This window comes from Aethalodelphis obliquidens, unplaced genomic scaffold, assembly GCF_003676395.1.
Source record: "Aethalodelphis obliquidens isolate GAN/ISIS:26980383/991018 unplaced genomic scaffold, ASM367639v1 scaffold11, whole genome shotgun sequence".
Lineage (NCBI taxonomy): Eukaryota > Metazoa > Chordata > Mammalia > Artiodactyla > Delphinidae > Aethalodelphis > Aethalodelphis obliquidens.
Genome location: NW_020837955.1, coordinates 11,341,298 through 11,362,719, shown reverse-complemented (window position 1 = coordinate 11,362,719; position 21,422 = coordinate 11,341,298). Strand labels below are relative to the sequence as shown.

The window sequence follows — 21,422 nt, the reverse complement described above, 5'->3', positions numbered from 1 at the left end:
AACATAATGTTTATAAGAACTACCTATATCTGATTAATATTAAAAAAAATTGATTATAAACCAAATAAACAGATTAGTTACTAGATAAATAGTTCATGAGGTACATAAAATTTTTGCCTGTAAAAAGATCTCTTAAAATTAATAGTAATTCTTCAGACTTTCTGTGTGAATATTTTCGTAATCAAATGTAAATATATTTATAATGTATTATAATGTAATAAAAATACACTTCAAAATAAAATCTAAAAAAGTAGGTTTCTTTTTGGAACAAGGCAGGTTATGTGCGTATTTGTTTTTGTTCTGTTTTGTTTTGTTTTTGCTGCACTGCGCAGCTTGCGGGATCTTAGTTCCCTGACCAGAGATCGAACCCATGCCCTCAGCAGTGAAAGCACGGAGTCCTAACCACTGGACCACCAGGGAATTCCCTGTGCACATTTGAATAAATTTTATTTTAGTCATCCTTAAATAAAATGAATATAATTTCTGAATAGTTTGTCAAAATAAAAAAGGATACAGGCAAGTGCTTCAATTGCACCCTCTTGTTTGATATTGTCATCAATTGCTCCCAGCCATGGAAGAACCTTCTCCAAAAAAATATTCATTGTTTCCATGGTACCTATTTTGCTCATGACGCCTATACAACGAGCAGCCATGTGCCTCACTGCAGTGCTGGGGTACTGAAGGCACATATAAAGATGAGGCAAATGCTGTACCAACTAAAAACAAAAAGTTTAAGATAATCAGAACACTCATTAGGGAATCTACTGTTCAAAATATAACTATAACGGCCCATACTCAGAGGTTCTCAATATTCTAAGTAACTCTAAATCCAGGAATATCTCCAATTACCTCAAACCATTACTGTCAAAACATCCTCAATAAAAATTTAAATCTAAGTTGTTATTATAATGCTTTTAAAAAGAATAGAAAGGTGCAGAACTTCTCCCCTGTTCAATATCCTCTTACGCATCAGGGAACACTCAATTCTTTCCAAAATTAGCAGGGAACGCATCAAAGGGACTTGCAAAAATCTCCTACTGAGGGTGGGAAAATGACACCACACATCATCAGCCCCCTCCCAGTATGGCTTAGTTTTAGGTACGTACTTTTTTATTCACGGGGTTGAGTGATCTCGATTTTGTTCTGGGCACTATACTTTGGTAGGTATTTTCCACTTTAACTTCCTGGCTTACCAAAGGCAATATGATCACAAGACCACAACATATCCCATTATTAAATGTCTGCTGCATGGAAGCCAGGATTAATGCTCATGAGATCCAGGTACTTGCTCAACAGACTAGCCTTACAGCTCAGCTGAATGCATGCTGTTGATCACGGAGGGTGAGCATATAAAGGATTCTGCCCTTCTTTACTAATGATAAATCCGCAAAATTTAACAAGAATATGCTTTATTACTATATAAACAGAAAAATTTCACTCTACTCTCTCCTAGATTCTCCCTCTTATATTAGATGTGAATAGAGAATTGGAGATAGCACCCTTCACAATGTTATAAACTGCAGAGGGCTTCCTATTGCAGTTATACGGAAAGAGTAATACTTTCTTCAATGGAAAAACCAGACAATTAATTCTCTAGTCTATGTTCCTCCTCCCTCTGTTCCAATTTTTTGGTAAGAGATATTTTAACAGTCAAAAAATAAACCCAGGTTCTATCTTTGCCACTGACTAGTTTCATCTCTGAGAGGTAACTTCCTTCTACCATTACATTTATCTTGGAAAGAGGTTTTATTACCTGTACTCTTCCTTTCCTAGACTATATTGTTAAGATGGTATAGATGAATAGGGATGCGGCTTTCTTTCCTGTTTATACCTGGCTTCTGCGTCATCAGAGCCCTGTCCCTACTGCCCTGTATTCTAAGCTCCCAGAGTGGGTTTTCTATCATTCATGCACCCAGCTCTGCCTCAAAGCCCATAAGAGTTGAGTTGTCAGGAAAGAAGGAATCTAGATATAGCATATAAAAGAAAATGCAATTATAAGGGATGACATCAAAGTTGCACTTTTCATTCAAGCCTTAAGTCTAATAAGACTACTTGTTTTACTAGAAAAAAAACTACACTTGCATTAGTTAGTTACCAAGGGATGAAGCTCAGAATCCATTGACACTGCTGCTGTTTCAAAAACTTGCAGAGAATTCACCAGTTCTTGGGCAGGGCCATCTCCCTTTTCCAGGAGGGACTTTCCATCTATTAAAACATATTGATTTAAGTGCATATTACCTTGCAAATAATTCTTTAAAATCTAGAGCCCACAAAAAGTTTTAGCACTCCCCCAGGTACTGTGGGAGAGTCTATTTTGCTTTATAATGTAAAATGAAATACCATGTCCTTAATTTAACTGCTGAGGTACTACACCTAAAGCAACTAAAGGTGTTTAACATAATGATCCATTTCAAGTATCTGTTCCTAAATATGTAATAGAAAAAGTAAAAAGCAAAAAGTATGCAAAATGACATGAAAATAAATGTTTTTACCAACCTTCCATTTAAAAACTTACCAGCTGGCCTGGGATAAACAGGTATAGGCATTGTTATTTTATAAGGACATACGTAATGGATATATACTGAAATCTGTTTAAAATGCAACTCGGAAAAATATGTACACACCAAAATTATTTATGTCGATTGTATTCCTCAATGGACCAACCATAGCATCCCAGAGATGGGGCAACTTCACTGCCATTTCACCACCAAAATGCTTCACTATAGTTGTCAAGGCAAATTCAGCTCCTCTCCGTTGTACCAGGTAAGGCTTCTGGGCCTAAAATTAAATGTTAGTTGAAAACGAAATTTGAGAAAAAAGTATAATGCATTTGAAATGTTATTAAGATAATTTAAAAGTCACTACCTAAGAATTCACAGTGTTACCATTAACTAATTAAGCAATTACTGGACATATTTACCATAACTATAAACATTTCTCAATAATTAAACTTACATGGGCATAAAATCCCAAACTAGATTTTCACATCCAAAGTAAAATACTTTCGGGGGGTTGGAGATAAGGAATAGACAAATATGTGCTGTTTCTAGAGACAGTTCTAAGTAACATGTTTTTTTCTTCTCTCCACTCCAAAGAAACAGGTAGAGAGAGGAAAAGGAGATAAAATGATGGGCCCTTATTTATATTTGCTTAAGGGATAGAATATGAACATCTATTTAATTTAACCACAAGATTAATAACCTCTTACTTAGCAGTAATTTTTTTTTTTTTTTTTTTTTTGCGGTATGCGGGCCTCTCACTGTTGTGGCCTCTCCTGTTGCGGAGCACAGGCTCCGGACGTGCAGGCTCAGCGGCCATGGCCAACAGCCCCAGCCGCTCCGCGGCATGCGGGATCCTTCTGGACCGGGGCACGAACGCGTGTCCCCTGCATTGGCAGGCGGACTCTCAACCACTGCGCCACCAGGGAAGCCCAGTAATTTAATAATAATTAAATAGAAAAGAAACTGTCCCCCCAGAAAGATATATATATATTTTTAAATGAAGGAACTATGTAAACCATGTAAGTATAAATATTAAAACCACAGTAAATTTTTGATTAAAATTATGGGAAGAATATAGATAGTGAAAAAACCTTCATTCACAGAATATTTTAAAAGAAATATACACAATAAGCTAAGATTTTGGTTTAAAAAAAGAAACTTAAAATAGGCCTATACTTTATAGAAATATATTAAACACATGTCTTTTAGCATTGATAGTTTATTGCTGAACTCAGGTTAAGTTCCTATGTCTTGCAACCAAAAGAGCTACCTAGAGCATTCATTCCATTGTTAACAATGTGACTGTAAGATTTTCCAAAAGCAAACACTTTTTAAAATCATCTTTAAAGAAGACTGTACTGTAGAATAAGTAAACCAATGAAACAGAATAGAGAGCCCAAGGAGATCCTTATATATACAAAGCATGACATAAAACAGAGGTGCCATTATAAACCAGGGAGGAAAAGATTCAACGGTGGGATAAACTGGCTGTCCATGTGGGCAAATAAATTTAGATTCCTACCTCACATCACATAGTTAATAAATTCCAAGTTGACTAAAAGTCAGATAGGTAAAACTTTGACATGTATAAACTTATCCTCTGAATATCAACAGCAATTCCTGACATTGATAGGACTGAGAAAAGTTAGCTTTCACTATTACTTAACATCTCTGTAGTCACTGTTATAGGAATTAGTTTATATTCATGAATGACTTATGTACCCACTACTGAGAAGGTTTCTTGCCTAGAAGATAATGATCAAGTTAAGCTGGTAAAAATAATAAGAGGCATGAGAAATTTGAAGAAGTTTTCCGTTTTTCTGGACCCTGTTGCTGCAGTACTCCAAAAAGTTATTAGCCCCAGTTCTTTCACTTAAAAATATTAAAATAACAATTCTAGAAGCTGATAGACAATTTAGCTCTCAATCTGTAAGATACTTGTTTTAAAATCAGAGTATTCAAAGAAAAAAACTATTTACCTCATCAAGTTCAACAAGGATATTTCCACCACCTCCTGCAGGAAGATCTGCTATTTGAGCTTTTACTGCTTTGGGGGTAGGACCTCGCCTACTTGTGATAGCAAAAGCAGCTTTTTGATGCCTATAGAGTGTAATTATACCCCTGTGCTTGGTGACAGTATGATGCATTCCATCTTTTTCGGAGTTGGATCCTATTAAGGAAAAAAGTTAAATAACTTTTAAAGCATAATATAGGTGACCAAATGTTTCCTGCTCCAAAAGAGATACAACACATTTTAAAATTGTCTTTTAAGCCTCAATTTTTATAGGCCAATGATATTTTCTTTAGACAATGAAATGGTAACAAAAATCAATAATTTATAACACTGAATGTTTTAATATTTGCATAGGACCATACTTAATACAACCAAATTTGCAGCATCATATTAACAACAAGAAATATTACATGCAAGAATGAATGTACCTTCAGTTAAAAGTACATTAATTCTTTAAAAATGAATGTTTCCAGGCATAAAAAGAAACATTAAAAAACAATGCAAGTAAGTTTTCTTTAAAAAAAAAAAAGTCCATAGTTACCATGAATTCAGAAACACCAACCACTGCAAAATATTGCTGCCTCACATAGCTCTCAGGGACAGGGATGGGGGGAATTTAGGACTAAGGTATGTGAAGAAACATTGGTCCTTGAGATTAGCCTACAAAGAGCAGTTACTTTCCATATAAATTTTCTGGATGAAAATAGAAAAGCTGTTTAAGCATTATTTGCTAAAGGTAACAGAGCCCACTTATCTCATAAGACATGTACTAAATTAGAGAAACCAGAATTTTACAGGAAGAACTTTTATTCACCACTGGATATAATTAAGTTTTCTAGCTCTGTTAACAGTAAACCCTATAATTATGGTCTTGAAAGAGAAGTTAAGGGTTAACACCTGTCTCATAGAATTCAGTCATTTTATATATCAGGTCTTTTATGAATAACTTATTTAAGTTAAGAGACTGTGATTTTATTAGCAATATGTGCAAATTCTCTCAAAATGGGAAAAAGCTCCACCATAAACTGGATTTGTGCTTAAATTATACCTGTAAGTGACTATAAACAAATTTAAATGGTTAATTCTTTCTCTACCCCAAATAAAACTTTAGATATATACCTTTAGAATTTTCCTGGCCACTTTGTGTTGGTACTGGACACGTGACAGAAGGAGTTAGATATGGGTCCACACAAAGTGAGCTACAGAGATTTTTAATAATTTTTGAATTGGGACAGGGCGTCCTTCTTGTGCACTGCTGAAGTAGTTTGGCTATGCACTGAGCCGCGTAGTTCTGCACTAGAGTATTCTCTTCTTTTTTAATTGTCTCCATTAATGGTTTTATAATAGGATTTAATTTCTCCGGAAGTTGCTGCAAGCTTACAACTGCACATGCAGCAAAAGTATGCACTCTCAACTGCAACACTTGCCACTCCTGGTTGGTCTCTGTAACTGTCATTTGGACCTGCTGTCGTTTACTATCTAACTGCTGTAACACTTGAGGATTTAAATCGAAAGATGATGTGACTTCATTAAAAACAGCAGTGACCTATTAAAAAAGAGAAATCAAAAATCATTAAGGACATCAACCCCAAATAGCCTGTAAACTCCTAAAGGGCAGACAACAAACTTTCTGTTTCAATTTTAAGTTCCATGATATCTAGTACTATTTTAGTATTCAGTAAACTAAATAAATGTCTAAAACCTTCCAAGTAAACTTTATTTTATTTTTTATTTATTTATTTTTTTGTGGTACGCGGGCCTCTCACTGTTGTGGCCTCTCCCGTTGTGGAGCACAGGCTCCGGACGCGTAGGCTCAGTAGCCATGGCTCACGGGCCCAGCCGCTCCGCGGCATGTGGGATCCTCCCGGACCGGGGCACGAACCCACATCCCCTGCATCGGCAGGTGGACTCTCAACCACTGCGCCACCAGGGAAGCCCTAAACTTTATTTTAATCTGACTTAATTTAACATTAGTATTATATTGTTTAAGAAAGACAGTTTCTTGAGAGACTTATTATATCTAATAAGTTTGAGTGAAAAATCACACACAATACCCACACAGTACTTTGGTGAAATGAGAACGCTGTAAGCAAATATAAACCAACAGTTAAGAGAGGATGGTACAATAGTCATTAATTATTTAATTACCAAGAGCTGCTTAAAGCTGTAAGACTGTGGCATCAGACTACTTTACAAGCCCCGTTAAAAGACTGTTCAATACATCTTCTTAAAACAACTTTATGAGATATAATTCACATACAATACACTCATTTAAAGTGTACAGTTCAATGGTTTTTATTATATTCAGAGTTGTACAACCATCACCACAATTTTAGAGCATTTTCATCACCCCCATGTAACCACTTATCTACTTTCTATCTTGATAGATTTGCCTATTCTGGACATTTCATATAGATGGACTAATATAATGTGTAATCTTTTGTGACTAGATTCTTTCATTTAGCATAATTCTTCCAAGGTTCACTGATGTTGTATCATGTAAAATTACTTCATTCCTTTTTTTGCCAAATAATATTACACTATATGGATATATCAGTTGCATTTTTCCATTCATTAGTTGATGACTGGATGGGTTGGTTCCACCTTTTAGCTATTACGAATAATGTTGCTATGAACATTTATGTACAAGTTTCTGTGCACACATTTTTTAAATTACCATTTAAAGACTGTGATGGATTACATAACAAAAATAGTCTTCTTGTTTGATAGGTAACTGCAATCATAAAGAGGCTCCATAAATCCAATCTGATCAATGTTGGTCAGAAAAGCCTGTAACATTAAAGAACCTAACTTTTTTTTTAATGGAGAACCCAATTTTTCAGACTTAGAAATAATCAATTCCCTTATGGACAAGACTGATAATGCCAACCTCTATTATAAAAAGCAAAATAGGCACACAAATAAGATCTTCTTTTATCATTATAAAATACCAAAGACTTTAAATTGAGCTGTATCTGCTTCATCTTGATCTGTTCTCTACAAAGGAACATGATCACATACCACTTCTAGCTTATACTTTCCACTTTGCTTTGTCTATTTTATGTGTTCAAGCTTTGCATAAGATTATTTGAAACAGGTTTCATTACTAAAAGTTTAAAAACATTGTCCTAAATACACTATGCTTCTGTCAATTTTCAATGATTCTAGGCAATTTAGGAAAAGCTTTCCAATTACCCCAAATTCATTCACTCAACAAATATTTAATAAGTAATACTAAGAGATGAGTATCAATGTCTTCATACACTCAAAAAATGTTGAGAATAATGTGGGAGACAGATACATAAGTAAACAAGACAATGTAACATGAAACTAAGGTAAGTGCAAGTTGCTGTGGTAGCACAAGGATAGCTTAACTCTTCTTAGAGGAGACAAAAGTAGAGAAGGCTTGCCAGAGGCAGTTAACACTTATGCTAGGTTCTTAAACAATGGATAAGTCTGGAGTTATGGGGACATCTTGGCAAACAGAGTGAGGTAGGGAGTGCAAAGTGAGGCACTGTCCAAGGAACTGACAACAGCTTACCACGGCCTGAGCACAAGGCGATGAAGGAATGTCAAGAGATGAACTTGGGATGAGCAGAGGCTGGAGGGTAGGGAATTTCTGGCAAAGGAAAGAGGAGCTCAGACACCAAAGTGAGAATGAGTGAAGCAAAGAAAGTGGGTGAGGGTGGTGTACTTCTGCAAGAGAATAACTAGGCTTAAGTGGAGGAAGTTTGAGAATAATGAGGAGAAAAGAGATGGGGAATTTAGAGAAGGTGTTGAAAGTAAGAAAAAAACTAAAATCAAGGAAAAAGAAAATCATGTTTTTAAGTAGGGGAGGGATGTGTTCGGAGTGGCACTAAGAATTTTATTAGTGTGGCACAGCATGCAGGATGGAATGAACCAGAGACTGCCTGCAGCCTTAGAGATGAGTCAGGACCTAGTCATAAAGTACTAAGGCCTTTGACTGGGCTGTGGTGATGGAAACAGAGAAAGGATAAACATATGAAACTTTCTGAAAGGAAATGTTAACAAGATTTGAGACGGTGCTTAAAAAGGGCTATTTTCTGTTAAAAAATAAATCCCAATTTTGGTTGTGTTAAGTTTGAAATGATAGTGAGATATCCAAGCAAAAATGCCTAATTGAAGAACATAAAAGATCAAGAGAAGATAGCACAGTACATGGTTAAGAACTAAATTGTGAGAATGGTGACAAAGGAAGACCTTCAGGAAACGCCTATATTTTGCAGGTAAGAATAAAATAGGGATGCAAAGAAAGTTACAAATAGCAGTGGCTCTTAGCCAAGGCCAAGACTAATCTTTTAAAATTGCTCTTCCCTCAAATATGCTCTTCTAGAGACTCTGATATCCCAGGTCAAAACCACTGGACTAAGGAAGCTGATGAAACAGAATAGGAGTTTCATTGGGGAGTGAGAGGTTTGTATAAGAAAAGCTTTAAGAGTCCATGTAATAGCTTTAGAAAGAAATGTCAGAAACAGTAAGAAGGGAACCCAGACCTTAAAGAAAATTTGAGGTTTTATTCCAGGAAGGCAAAATATGGGGGAGGGGAAGCAAAAAGGAGAAATTATAGAAAAACAACAATCAGAAAAACTCAGAAAAAAAATTGAAGCAATTTTAGCTTTTTTTCACAGGTGAGAACAAAAAAAATTTCAACTATATTATTTTTTCAATAAGAAAGGGGGATAAGAAATGAAGCACGCTCTTTCACAGCATTCAACACAAGTGAAGCAGCTGAGTTTCTGGTTCTTTAACTCATAAAAGGAAGAACTCATTTACACCACCTAACCTCAAAGACTTACTAAGTACAAAGATACAGTAATCAAGACACTGGTGCTAGCATAACAGACAAATAGACTGAACAAATAGAGCCCATGTACAGACACACACTTACATTTCAATTAATTTTTGACAAAGGTGTCAAAGAAATTCCATGGCCAAAGAAAAATCTTTTCAATAAATGATGATCGAAAAATTAGGTATCTATATGAAAAACAAAACACAATCTCTACTTCACACTATATATAAACATAAATATGGATGACTGAACAAAAACTAAAACTACAATGCTTTATAAGAAAATGTGTGTGAATAACTTCACCACTTGGAGATAAGAAAAGGTACCTTAGGTCACAGAACACAATAACCATAAAAGAAAACAACTGATAAACTAGACTTCATCAAACTTAAAAATATCTGCTCATCCAAAGACACCATTAACAAAATGAAAAGGCAAGCCACACAGTGGGAGAAAATATTCGGAAAGCATCTATCTGACAAAGGATTGGTATCCAGGATATATAAAGAACTCCTACAACTCAATAATAAAAAGACAACCTAATTAAAAACAGACAAAAGATTTAAACAGACATTTCAGAAAGGAAGATCAACAAATGGCCAATAAGACATAAAAAAGTGTTAAACATACTAGTCATCAAGGAAACACAAGTTAAAACCACAATGACACTATCACACAACCACCAGAAAGGCAAAAATTACAAGGAGTGACCATCATCAAATGTTGGTGATGATGTAGAGCAGCCAGAACTCTCATATATTGCTGATTAGAAGGTAAAATGATACAGCCACTTTGGGAGAAGTGCAATTTTTTATAAAACTAAATAAACACCTCACCCTATGACCCAGCAATTCCACTCCTATGTATTTACCCAAGAGAAATGAAAATATGTCTTTAAAAAACTTGTACAAAAATGTTTATAGCAGCTCTGAGCTAAGAACTTGGAGTAGCCCAAATGTTCATCAAGCAGAGAAGGGCTTACACTAATTGTGGTATATTTATACAATGAAAGAAAACTCAGCAATAGAAAAGAATGAATTAGTGATACATATAACAACATGTATTTTACAAAACATCATGCTGAAAAAGATCCTTACACCAAACAGCACAGAGTGTATGATTCCATGTATATGAAATTCTAGAACAGGCAAAAGTAATCTACGGTGAAGGAAAAACCAGAACAATGGTTATTTGAGGGCAGGGGATTGACTGGGAAGTGTTATGGCACTGTCTGTATCTTGATAGAGGTTTGGGTTTCATAGGTATTTGCTTCTGTTAAAATTTATCATATGTTCCATTGGAGATTTGTACAATTCATAGTACATAGGTTTTACCTCAAAGAAGAACAAAAAAACATAAAAACTCAATTTTAGTTAATGACACAAAAAAAGAGAAAAAAACATAAAAACTGAATTTTAGTTTAAGTGTACTGATATCTGTCTGTAACTTACTTAAAAATGCACCAAAAATTAAGAAGGATTAATGGTTGAATAGAGGGGTAGACAGTTGCATATATATGTGATAAAGCAAATTTAGTAAAATGTTAACTGTGTAATCTAGCTGGTAAGTATATGAGACTTCATTGTGTAATTCTCTTATGTTTGAATATTTTCATTGTAAGTTGGCAAAAGGGAGGAGAAGTACTCAAGAACTTAGAGAATCAATTTTTTCTGTACTCTGCCAGTCTTAAGCAAAACTGAGAAGTGACAAAAATGTAACAGTTTTTTCTAATAAAGGTATATTGGTTTGTCAAAGCTGAGATAAAAAAAAAAAATCCCTTCCCCATTCTCTTATTTCAAGAAAAGTCAATACAATGAAATAACCTTTCTAAAGGGTAGTGATGACAGGCTACCAAGCCATAAATAGATTCAACAAATTAGTGTTTTTGTGGTAAACATGACATGACAAAGTTCTTATCCTTATTTCATGCTCTAAAATTAAGGTTACTTCTTTACTCACCAGGTCATTAGCTTGATCAATTGTAAAAACATTGTTGTTTACTCTATTACCAACTTCAATATGTGCATCAGCTAATGATGAAATAAGCTGTTTACACTCATTCTGCATTCGTGTGAATGGAACGGCAATTTCATCATAATATAAATGTTCTGAAAGGATATCAAGTAAACGTGGCTGCACAGCTAGGGTAACAGCTCTACACTCCTAAAATATAACAGACAACAAATATTCAGGGCAAATATGTAAACATAATTCCAGAAATGCATAAATCTTCACTTGCAAACTACCAAGTCTAAATTTCTATTGATTTTGAACCTATATTCTCTTATCTCCCAGAACAACATAGTTATTAGTTGCACAGAGAAAAGGTATCACACCCAAACTACTCTAAAATTTTAATATGAATGACTATAGCACATGCACATGGAACTATTACAATTCCATTAAACTTTCCACTTAATTACTCTTACTTTATTCTGAATTTATTCCAAGTTTACATATATATTATATACCACAGATTTTAAAATATACAACTGTAAAAAGAAATCAGTCAGAAAAGAACACTTAGCATGCACTAAAAATGTTATTTAAAAACTCATTAGATTTCTTAACAGTTGAACCCATAGCTTCACATGCCATACTGTAGAAATGGATATATAATTTAAAGGCTACTTACCTGCCCCCAAATTTAACTAACCCTTCCCACTCTCTCTGGTTGTTGCCTGCCCCAACCAGAGGGGGAATGACCTCAGTGGTGAGCCATGAGGGGTTCTGTGGGATCTGGGTGATCAGCCTGGGCTTCACAGAGTAAGTCCAGAGAAGCTCTGTGAGGGTCCAGAAACCGAACTGTCAACACTTGCTGCTGAGTCTGAGAGGCACAAAAACACAGCATCACTGCCTCTCCAGCACACCGAGTCCTGCCTAAAAACAGATGAGCCTTGCTTCTTTCCAGAGGCAAAGCTGGGGTTTCAGTTGCAATAGAGCATGGCTCAATTACTTTTAGACACAGCTCTGACAAACTGCTAAGAGGCAGTAACAAGCAGCTCTCACAGCAAGTGCAGACAGTTAAATTTCCAGAATTCCAGTCAATGGAATAAACAAAGCCAGCAGGAAGTTTCTCTGATTTACAGAAGCAAGTCTTACACAAAATCATACGTCTTACTAGAAGTTAAAAATTAAAGGGGCTGTAAGGGAATGGCTTATTTGGAAACATAAAGATTTGGGTTTAAATGTGGAGATTTTATTCTTCCTGTGACCAAAAATCTGCCCTTGCTACTAGTCATAAAAATGGATTTCTATCACTCAAAGCCTCTTATCTTTTGTAGTTCTCAAGTACAAGACTGGGGGTTCTAAGAAAAAAGTCTAGGGTTAAAGGCAAATGAGAAACAATATTGCAATATAATTTGAATACTTTTCTATAAATGTTAGATCTTTATACAGAGAAAATTTTCACTTCTCTGTTTGTAAAATATAATGAAAATAATCCTAACAGCTAAGGAAACTGGTTTAAATTGTCTTCATTTATTTTTGGGCAAAATCTTACCTTCTGTAAAGCAGCCCATTCACAGATTACCAAAGCTACACTAATTCTCTGTAAGGCAGATTTGGAGTTCAAATGGAAGAGTAGTAACTGGCCAAGGGATTCAGCTGGTTTAATTTCTTGGGTTACCACATTTACACCTGGATCACAAATACAACAACAAAGTGCTCCTAACAACCTAAGAGGGAGAAAAAAAGAAGTTACTACAGAATTGCTTGAAGTTTCCCCTATTGAAGCTATAACTTTTCCCAAGGAAGACATAACTCCTATCTTATCTTCATAAAGATATATAAATCTTACTTTTAAAACTTCAAAAAAATTAGAAACTTTTTCTTATGCTTTAATTTTTTTCCTACTCTGTAACTAGTGTGATGGAGGAAAGACTGACAGACACATCAGAGGAATCTTTTGGTTAAATGACTTTTGAGTTTATGTATACTTACTTGGCTGCCATCATTCTAGCCCGCATAACAACAAAATCCCTGGTGGCAGGGTCTTCCATGATGGTGTCTGCACCTGCAATGTACTCCTGAAGTACTTCTTTACTCTGGCTTTGGCCTTGACGCACCTTACCACCTGTTTTTTCCTAGAGGGAATAAGGGGGAAGAAAACAGTAATTAAAGATTAACCATTAAAATTTAATAGACAACATCAAAAACACTCTCATTTGTTATAATCCCAGTAAAATACAGTTCTTTTCACAAAATTTTAATGGATAAAAATTGCTATGCATTTTGTCAAGGTTCTAATGATATAATTTTTCCTTATGTTACAATAATGGTATCATGCTTATAATAAAGCAATACAGATTTCTTACATGGTTACTGTATTAATAATTATGAGTTGAAAAAAATAATAATAATTATGAGTTGAACATACAAATACATTATGTCCCTCTACACTTACCTTGGCTCTAGCTTTTACTTCCAGCAGCATGTTTAAATCAATAGGTAAATGAGAAGGCTGCATCATTAAGCAAAGCCAAGCACCCATCCATGGACAAGCAGCTGCTACCACATACTGAACCGAAGCCTTGCTCAACAATTCCATCCAAACCTGCAGAATGAAAAGGGAACAAGAAAGTGAAATTTTTCTAGCAAGGCCTAAAAAAACCTAATACTTACTTTTAGGGATACTGAATCAAAAAAAAAAAAAAGTACGAAATAGCACAGAGATTAATTTTAAAATTCAATATAGAGGCTTATTTTTAAATACTGTTTTTGGGTAGGTAGGTTCATATACTAAAAAAAAGTAATACACGAGAAAGTTTTTTAAAAAAGGAGTACAAAGTATTTTCCTCAGTATTTTATGAAAATCACTTAAAAAAAAAGATACCCATAAAAATAAGTTATCAAAATCTCAGTAAGTCTCTGAAATCCTTTGTATGTATCATAAAGCTCAATATGCAGTCCTATATTCAACACCGCTTCAATATATAATAGCTCCTATAAATAACCTCTGCTAAATTCAGAGGTAGTAATATCCTAGTATAAATTAAGAAAAGTATAAGTCTTGATTCATGATCTTACTCAATAAAGCACCTTTTTTGATGCCTAGCATTAAATGGGCTAGGGCCAGCATGTAGAAATAATACCAATGTTAACCCAAGGCTGTTAACAATGAGCCACCTCAGAGGTCAGTGATTCAAGACTAACTTAACAGGTTTTAAAGGTACAACAGTGCCATTTCCTCCCATAAATATTATTAAATACATCAAATGTCTATTCTTTAAAGGTTCCAACACATATGACCAATTTTGCTAAGTAATAAAAAAGTACAAGTCTAAACTATGACAATCAGACTCTATATATGACCAATAAATCCCAAAGATACTCTGCAGGATCAATAAGCATGCTGATAAACAGCAAAATGAGGGATGGAGAAAAGCAGCCTTTCCTTCATTTTATTTTCTGTATTGAGGCTACAAAGAAAGCGCTTAAAACGTTTGCCAGGTAGGTCACACAAGCAGCAGGGCTAACCAGGACTTTACTATATTCCATAAGAAGCCTATTTCCTTGTCTCATTTTGCAGATCTCCAGACTATTCAAATCTCTTGGATGATTTCTAATTTCTTAAAATCCCTGATCAACAACAGTACAGAGTTATGAAAACTTTTTTACATCTACCAAGATACTGGGAAAGGAGTACAGATATATTCACCATATACCTTGTGAATGAGGTCCAGAATTTCCTGGCTGCTTTCTAAAACACAAAACTGAAAAATGTGTCGAAGCATATCAGGAAGGATAGGTATAAGCCAAGATGAAGAGTTCTAAAAACAAAAACAAAATCAAAATTATAGCATATAATTCTTTGGTGTTAGCTTATTTAAAAAGCTGTAAGTCAAATAACAGAAGTACTACCATGAAAAGACTGTATGACTTCATCAATAATGTTCAACTGGTGATAAATTTTGACAAGATTCTGGAGCAACAATACCGCATTTATTATTCCAATGGTTTGGAGAAGTTAAATGGCACACAATCGCTAGGAAGCTGGAGAAAGTCTGATTATGATTAACAACACTAAATTGTGCTTCTAATAAATTGAAATCATCCTCTATACGGGAGCAAGCTCTAACCAGCAACAACTCTTTGGTTACATTATATATCACTGCTCAGTCAGGGAAATTTGACAAATGATCAGATTACTGCTGCTGTGCTAAATAAACAGTTTAAGTTCTATGAGCTCACCATTAATGCAAGTAATGAACTGTAAGATGATAGCCAACCTAGAAAATTCAACTTTGAGTTCACTACAAAATTAAGGCAACTGTTCTTTTTTTGGGTGTGTATTTATTTTTGGCTGTGTTGGGTCTTCGTTTCTGTGTAAGGGCTTTCTCCAGTTGCGGTGAGCCGGGGCCACTCTTCATCGCGGTGTGCAGGTCCCTCACTGCCGCGACCTCTCCCGATGTGGAGCACAAGCTCCAGATGCGCAGGCTCAGCAGTTGTGGCTCACGGGCCTAGCCGCTCCGCGGCATGTGGGATCTTCCCGGACCGGGCACAAACCTGTGTCCCCTGCACTGGCAGGCGTATTCCCAACCACTGCACCACCAGGGAAGCCCCAAGGCCAATGTTTTTAATCTATTTTGGGTTAGGGACCCTTTGAAAATCTGGTGAAACTATACACAGAGGAGGAACCAAGATGGCGGAGTAGAAGGATGTGCTCTCACTCCCTCTTGCGAGAACACCAGAATCACAACTAGCTGCTGGACAATCATCGACAGGAAGACACTGGAACTCACCAAAAAAGATACCCCACATCCAAAGACAAAGGAGAAGCCACAATGAGATGGTAGGAGGGGTGCAATCACACTAAAATCAAATCCCATAACTGCTGGGTGGGTGACTCACAGACTGGAGAACACTTATACCACAGAAGTCCAGCCACTGGAGTGAAGGTTCTGAGCCCCACATCAGGCTTCCCAACCTGGGGGTCCAGCAACAGGAGGAGGAATTCCTAGAGAATCAGACTTTGAAGGCTAGTGGGAACTGATTGCAGGACTTCGACAGGACTGGGGGAAACAGAGACTCCACTCTTGGAGGACACACACAAAGTAGTGTGCGCATCGGGACCCAGGGGAAGGAGCAGTGACCCCAGGGGAGACTGACCTAGACCTACCTGCTAGTGTTGGAGGGTCTCCTGCAGAGGCGGGGGTTGGCTGTGGCTCACCATGGGGACAAGGACACTGGCAGCAGAAGTTCTAGGAAGTACTCCTTGGCATGAGCCCTCCCAGAGTCTGTCATTAGCCCCACCAAAGAGCCCAGGTAGGCTCCAGTGTTGGGTTGCCTTAGGCCAAACAACCAAGAGGGAGGGAACCCAGCCCCACCCATCAACAGTCAACGGGATTAAAGTTTTACTGAGCTCTGCCCACCAGAGCAACAGTCAGATCTACCCACCACCAGTCCCTCCCATCAAGGCTCTTACATAGCCTCATCTGCCAGAGGGCAGACAGCAGAAGCAAGAAGAGCTACAATCCTATAGCCTGTGGAACAGAAACCACATTCACAGAAAGACAGACAAGATGAAAAGGCAGAGGGCTATATACCAGATGAAGGAACAAGATAAAACCCCAGAAACACAACTAAATGAAGTGGAGATAGGCAACGTTCTGGAGAAAGAATTCAGAATAATGATAGTGAAGATGATCCAGGACCTCAGAAAAAGAATGGAGGCAAAGATCGAGAAGATGCAAGAAATGTTTAATAAAGACCTAGAAGAATTAAAGAACAAATGAACAGAGATGAACAATACAATAACTGAAATGAAAACTACACTAGAAGGAATCAACAGGCAGAAGGACGGATAAGTGACCTGGAAGACAGAATGGTGGAATTCACTGATACGGAACAGACTGAAGAAAAAAGAATGAAAAGAAATGAAGACAGCCTAAGAGACCTCTGGGACAACATTAAACGCAACAACATTCGCATTATAGGGGTCCCAGAAGGAGAAGAGAGAGAGAGAAAGGACCTGAGAAAATATTTGAAGAGATTATAGTCAAAAACTTCCCTAACATGGGAAAGGAAACAGCCACCGAAGTCCAGGAAGCATAGAGAGTCCCATATAGGATAAACCCAAGGAGAAACACGCCGAGACACATAGTAATCAAATTGGCAAAACTTAAAGACAAAGAAAAATAACTGAAAGCAGCAAGGGAAGAACGACAAATAACATACAAGGAAACTCCCATAAGGTTAACAGCTGATTTCTCAGCAGAAACTCTACAAGCCAGAAGGGAGTAGCATGATATACTTAAAGTGATGAAAGGGAAGAACCTACAACCAAGATTACTCTACCCAGCAAGGATCTCATTCAGATTTGATGGAGAAATCAAAAGCTTTACAGACAAGCAAAAGCTAAGAAAATTCAGCACCACCAAACCAGCTCCACAACAAATGATAAAGGAACTTCTCTCAGTGGGAAACACAAGAGAAGAAAAGGACCTACAAAAACAAACCCAAAACAATTAATAAAATGGTCATAGGAACATACATATCAATAATTACCTTAAACGTGAATGGATTAAATGCTCCAACCAAAAGACACAGGCTTGCTGAATGGATACAAAAACAAGACCCATATATATGCTGTCTACAAGAGCCCCACTTCAGAACTAAGGACACATACAGACTGAAAGTGAGGGGATGGAAAAAGATATTCCATGCAAATGGAAATCAAAAGAAAGCTGGAGTAGCTATACTCATATCAGATAAAATAGACTTTAAAATAAAGAATGTTACAAGAGACAAGGAATGAAACATAATGATCAAGGGATCAATCCAAGAAGAAGATGTAACAATTATAAATATATATGCACCCAATACAGGAGCACCTCAATACATAAGGCAACTGCTAACAGCTCTAAAAGATGAAATCGACAGTAACACAATAATAGTGGGGGACTTTAACACCTCACTTACACCAATGGACAGATCATCCAAAATGAAAATAAATAAGGAAACATAAGCTTTAAATGACACAATAGACCAGATAGATTTAATTGATATTTATAGGACATTCCATCCAAAAACAGCAGATTACACTTTCTTCTCAAGTGCGCATGGAGCATTCTCCAGGATAGATCACATCTTGGGTCACAAATCAAGCCTCAGTAAATTTAAGAAAACTGAAATCATATCAAACATCTTTTCTGGCCACAACACTATGAGATTAGAAATAAATTACAGGGGAAAAAACGTAAAAAACACAAACATGTGAGGGCTAAACAATACGTTACTAAATAACCAAGAGGTGACTGAAGAAATCAGAGGAAATCAAAAAATACCTGGAGACAAATGACAATGAAAACACGATGATCCAAAACCTCTGGATACAGCAAATTCAGTTCTAAGAGGGAAGTTTATAGCTATACAAGCCTACCTCAAGAAACAAGAAAAATCTCAAGTAAACAATCGAACCTTACAACTAAAGGAGCTAGAGAAAGAAGAACAAACAAAACCCAAAGTTAGCAGAAGCAAAGAAATCATAAAGATCAGAGCCGAAATAAATGAAGTAGAAACAAAGAAAACAATAGCAAAGATCAATAAAACTAAAAGCTGGTTCTTTGAAAAGATAAACAAAATTGATAAACCATTAACCAGACTCATCAAGAAAAAGAGGGAGAGGACTCAAATCAATAAAATTAGAAATGAAAAAGGAGAAGTTACAACAGACACTGCAGAAATACAAAGCATCCTAAGAGACTACTACAAGCAACTCTATGCCAATAAAACGGACAACCTGGAAGAAATGGACAAATTCTTAGAAAGGCATAACCTTTCGAGACTGAACCAGGAAGAAACAGAAAATATGAACAGACCGATCACAAGTAATGAAATTGAAACTGATTAAAAATCTTCCAATAAACAAAAGGTCAGGACCAGATGGCTTCACAGGTGAATTCTATCAAACATTTAGAGAAGAGCTAACATCCATCCCTCTCAAACTCTTCCAAAAAATTGCAGAGGAAGGAACACTCCCAAACTCATTCTATGAGGCCACCATCAACCTGATACCAAAACCAGACAAAGATACTACAAAAAAAGAAAATTACAGACCAATATCACTGATGAATATAGATGCAAAATTACACAACAAAATACTAGCAAACAGAATCCAACAACACATTAAAAGGATCATACACCACGATCAAGTGCAATTTATGCCAGGGATGCAAGGATTCTTCAATATACTCAAATCAATCAATGTGATACACCATATTAACAAATTGAAGAAGAAAAACCATATCATCATCTCAATAGATGCAGAAAAAGCTTTTGACAAAATTCAACACCCAATTATGATAAAAACTCTCCAGAAACTGGGCATAGAGGGGAACCTACCTCAACATAATAAAGGCCATATATGACAAACCCACAGCAAACATCATTCTCAATGGTGAAAAACTGAAAGCATTTCCTCTAAGATCAGGAACTAGACAAGGATGTCCATTCTCACCACTATTATTCAACATAGTTTTGGAAGTCCTAGCCATGGCAATCAGAGAAGAAAAAGAAATAAATATTGGAAAAGAAGAAGTAAAACTGTCACTGTTTGCAGATGACATGATACTATATATAGAGAACCCTAAAAATGCCACCAGAAAACTACTAGAGCTAATCAATGAATTTGGTAAAGTTGCAGGATACAAAATTAATGCATAGAAATTTCTTGCATTCCTATACATTAATGATGAAAAATCTGAAAGAGAAATTAAGGAAACACTCCCATTTACCACTGCAACAAAAAGAATAAAATACCTAGGAATAAACCTACCTAGGGAGACAAAAGACCTGTATGCAGAAAACTGTAAGACACTGATGAAAGAAATTAAAGATGATACCAACAGATGGAGAGATATACCATGTTCTTGGATTGAAAGAACCAAAATTGTGAAAATGACTGTACTACCCAAAGCAGTCTACAGATTCAATGCAATCCCTATCAAATTACCAATGGCATTTTTTATGGAACTAGAACAAATTACCTTAAAATCTGTATGGAGACACAAAAGACCCCGCATAGCCAAAGCAGTCTTTAGGGAAAAAAACGGAGCTGGAGGGCTTCACTGGTGGCACAGTGGTTGAGAGTCTGCCTGCTGATGCAGGGGACACGGGTTTGTGCCCCAGTCCGGGAAGATCCCACATGCCGCGGAGTGGCTAGGCCCGTGAGCCATAGCCGCTGAGCCTGCACGCCCGGAGCCTGTGCTCCGCAACGGGAGAGGCCACAACAGTGAGAGGCCCGCATACCACAAAAAAAACACAACAACAACAAAAAACAAACAAAAAAATGGAGCTGTAGGAATCTGACTCTGTGACTTCAGACTATACTACAAAGCTACAGTAATCAAGACAATATGGTACTGGCACAAAAACTGAAACAGATCAATGGAACAAGATAGAAAGCCCAGAGATAAACCCACCCACCTATGGTCAACTAATGTATGACAAAGGAGGCAAGGATATACAATGGAGAAAAGACAGTTTCTTCAATAAGTGGTGCTGGGAAAACTGGACAGCTACATGTAAAAGAATGAAATTAGAACACTCCCTAACACCACACACAAAAAGAAACTCAAAATGGATTCCAGACCTAAATGTAAGACCGGACACTATAAAACTCTTAGAGGAAAACATAGGAAGAACATTCTTTGACATAAATCAAGCAAGATCTTTTTTGTTCCACCTCCTAGAATAATGGAAGTAAAAACAAAAATAAACAAATGGGACCTAATGAAACATAAAAGATTTTGCACAGCCAAGGAAACTATAAACAAGATGAAAAGACAACCCTCAGAATGGGAGAAAATATTTGCAAATGAATCAATGGACAAAGGATTAATCTCCAAAATATATAAACAGCTCATGCAGCTCAATATTAAAGAAACAAACAACCCAATCCAAAAAGGGGCATAAGACCTAAATAGACATTTCTCCAAAGAAGGCATACAGATGGCCAAGAAGCACATGAAAAGCTGCTCAACATCACTAATTATTAGAGAAATGCAAATCAAAACTACAATGAGGTATCACCTCACACCAGTTAGAATGGGCATCATCAGAAAATCTACAAACAACAAATGCTGGAGAGGGT

The 21,422-nt window shown here is 36.4% G+C and overlaps 1 protein-coding gene across 3 annotated transcripts in view; it reads right to left on the bottom strand.

The window, feature by feature from the left end:
• Positions 1-21,422, bottom strand: part of BTAF1 (B-TFIID TATA-box binding protein associated factor 1) — a 94,740-nt gene that overhangs the window by 23,700 nt on the left and 49,618 nt on the right. For all 3 annotated transcript variants that reach the window (XM_027112034.1, XM_027112035.1, XM_027112036.1), the window contains 10 exons: positions 14,995-15,099; positions 13,734-13,883; positions 13,271-13,413; positions 12,831-13,005; positions 11,288-11,491; positions 5,635-6,061; positions 4,481-4,671; positions 2,625-2,778; positions 2,096-2,205; positions 515-716 (listed from right to left, as the gene is read on the bottom strand). In XM_027112034.1, the coding sequence (XP_026967835.1) occupies positions 515-716; positions 2,096-2,205; positions 2,625-2,778; positions 4,481-4,671; positions 5,635-6,061; positions 11,288-11,491; positions 12,831-13,005; positions 13,271-13,413; positions 13,734-13,883; positions 14,995-15,099 (1,861 nt within the window). The remainder of the gene's footprint in view (positions 1-514; positions 717-2,095; positions 2,206-2,624; positions 2,779-4,480; positions 4,672-5,634; positions 6,062-11,287; positions 11,492-12,830; positions 13,006-13,270; positions 13,414-13,733; positions 13,884-14,994; positions 15,100-21,422) is intronic.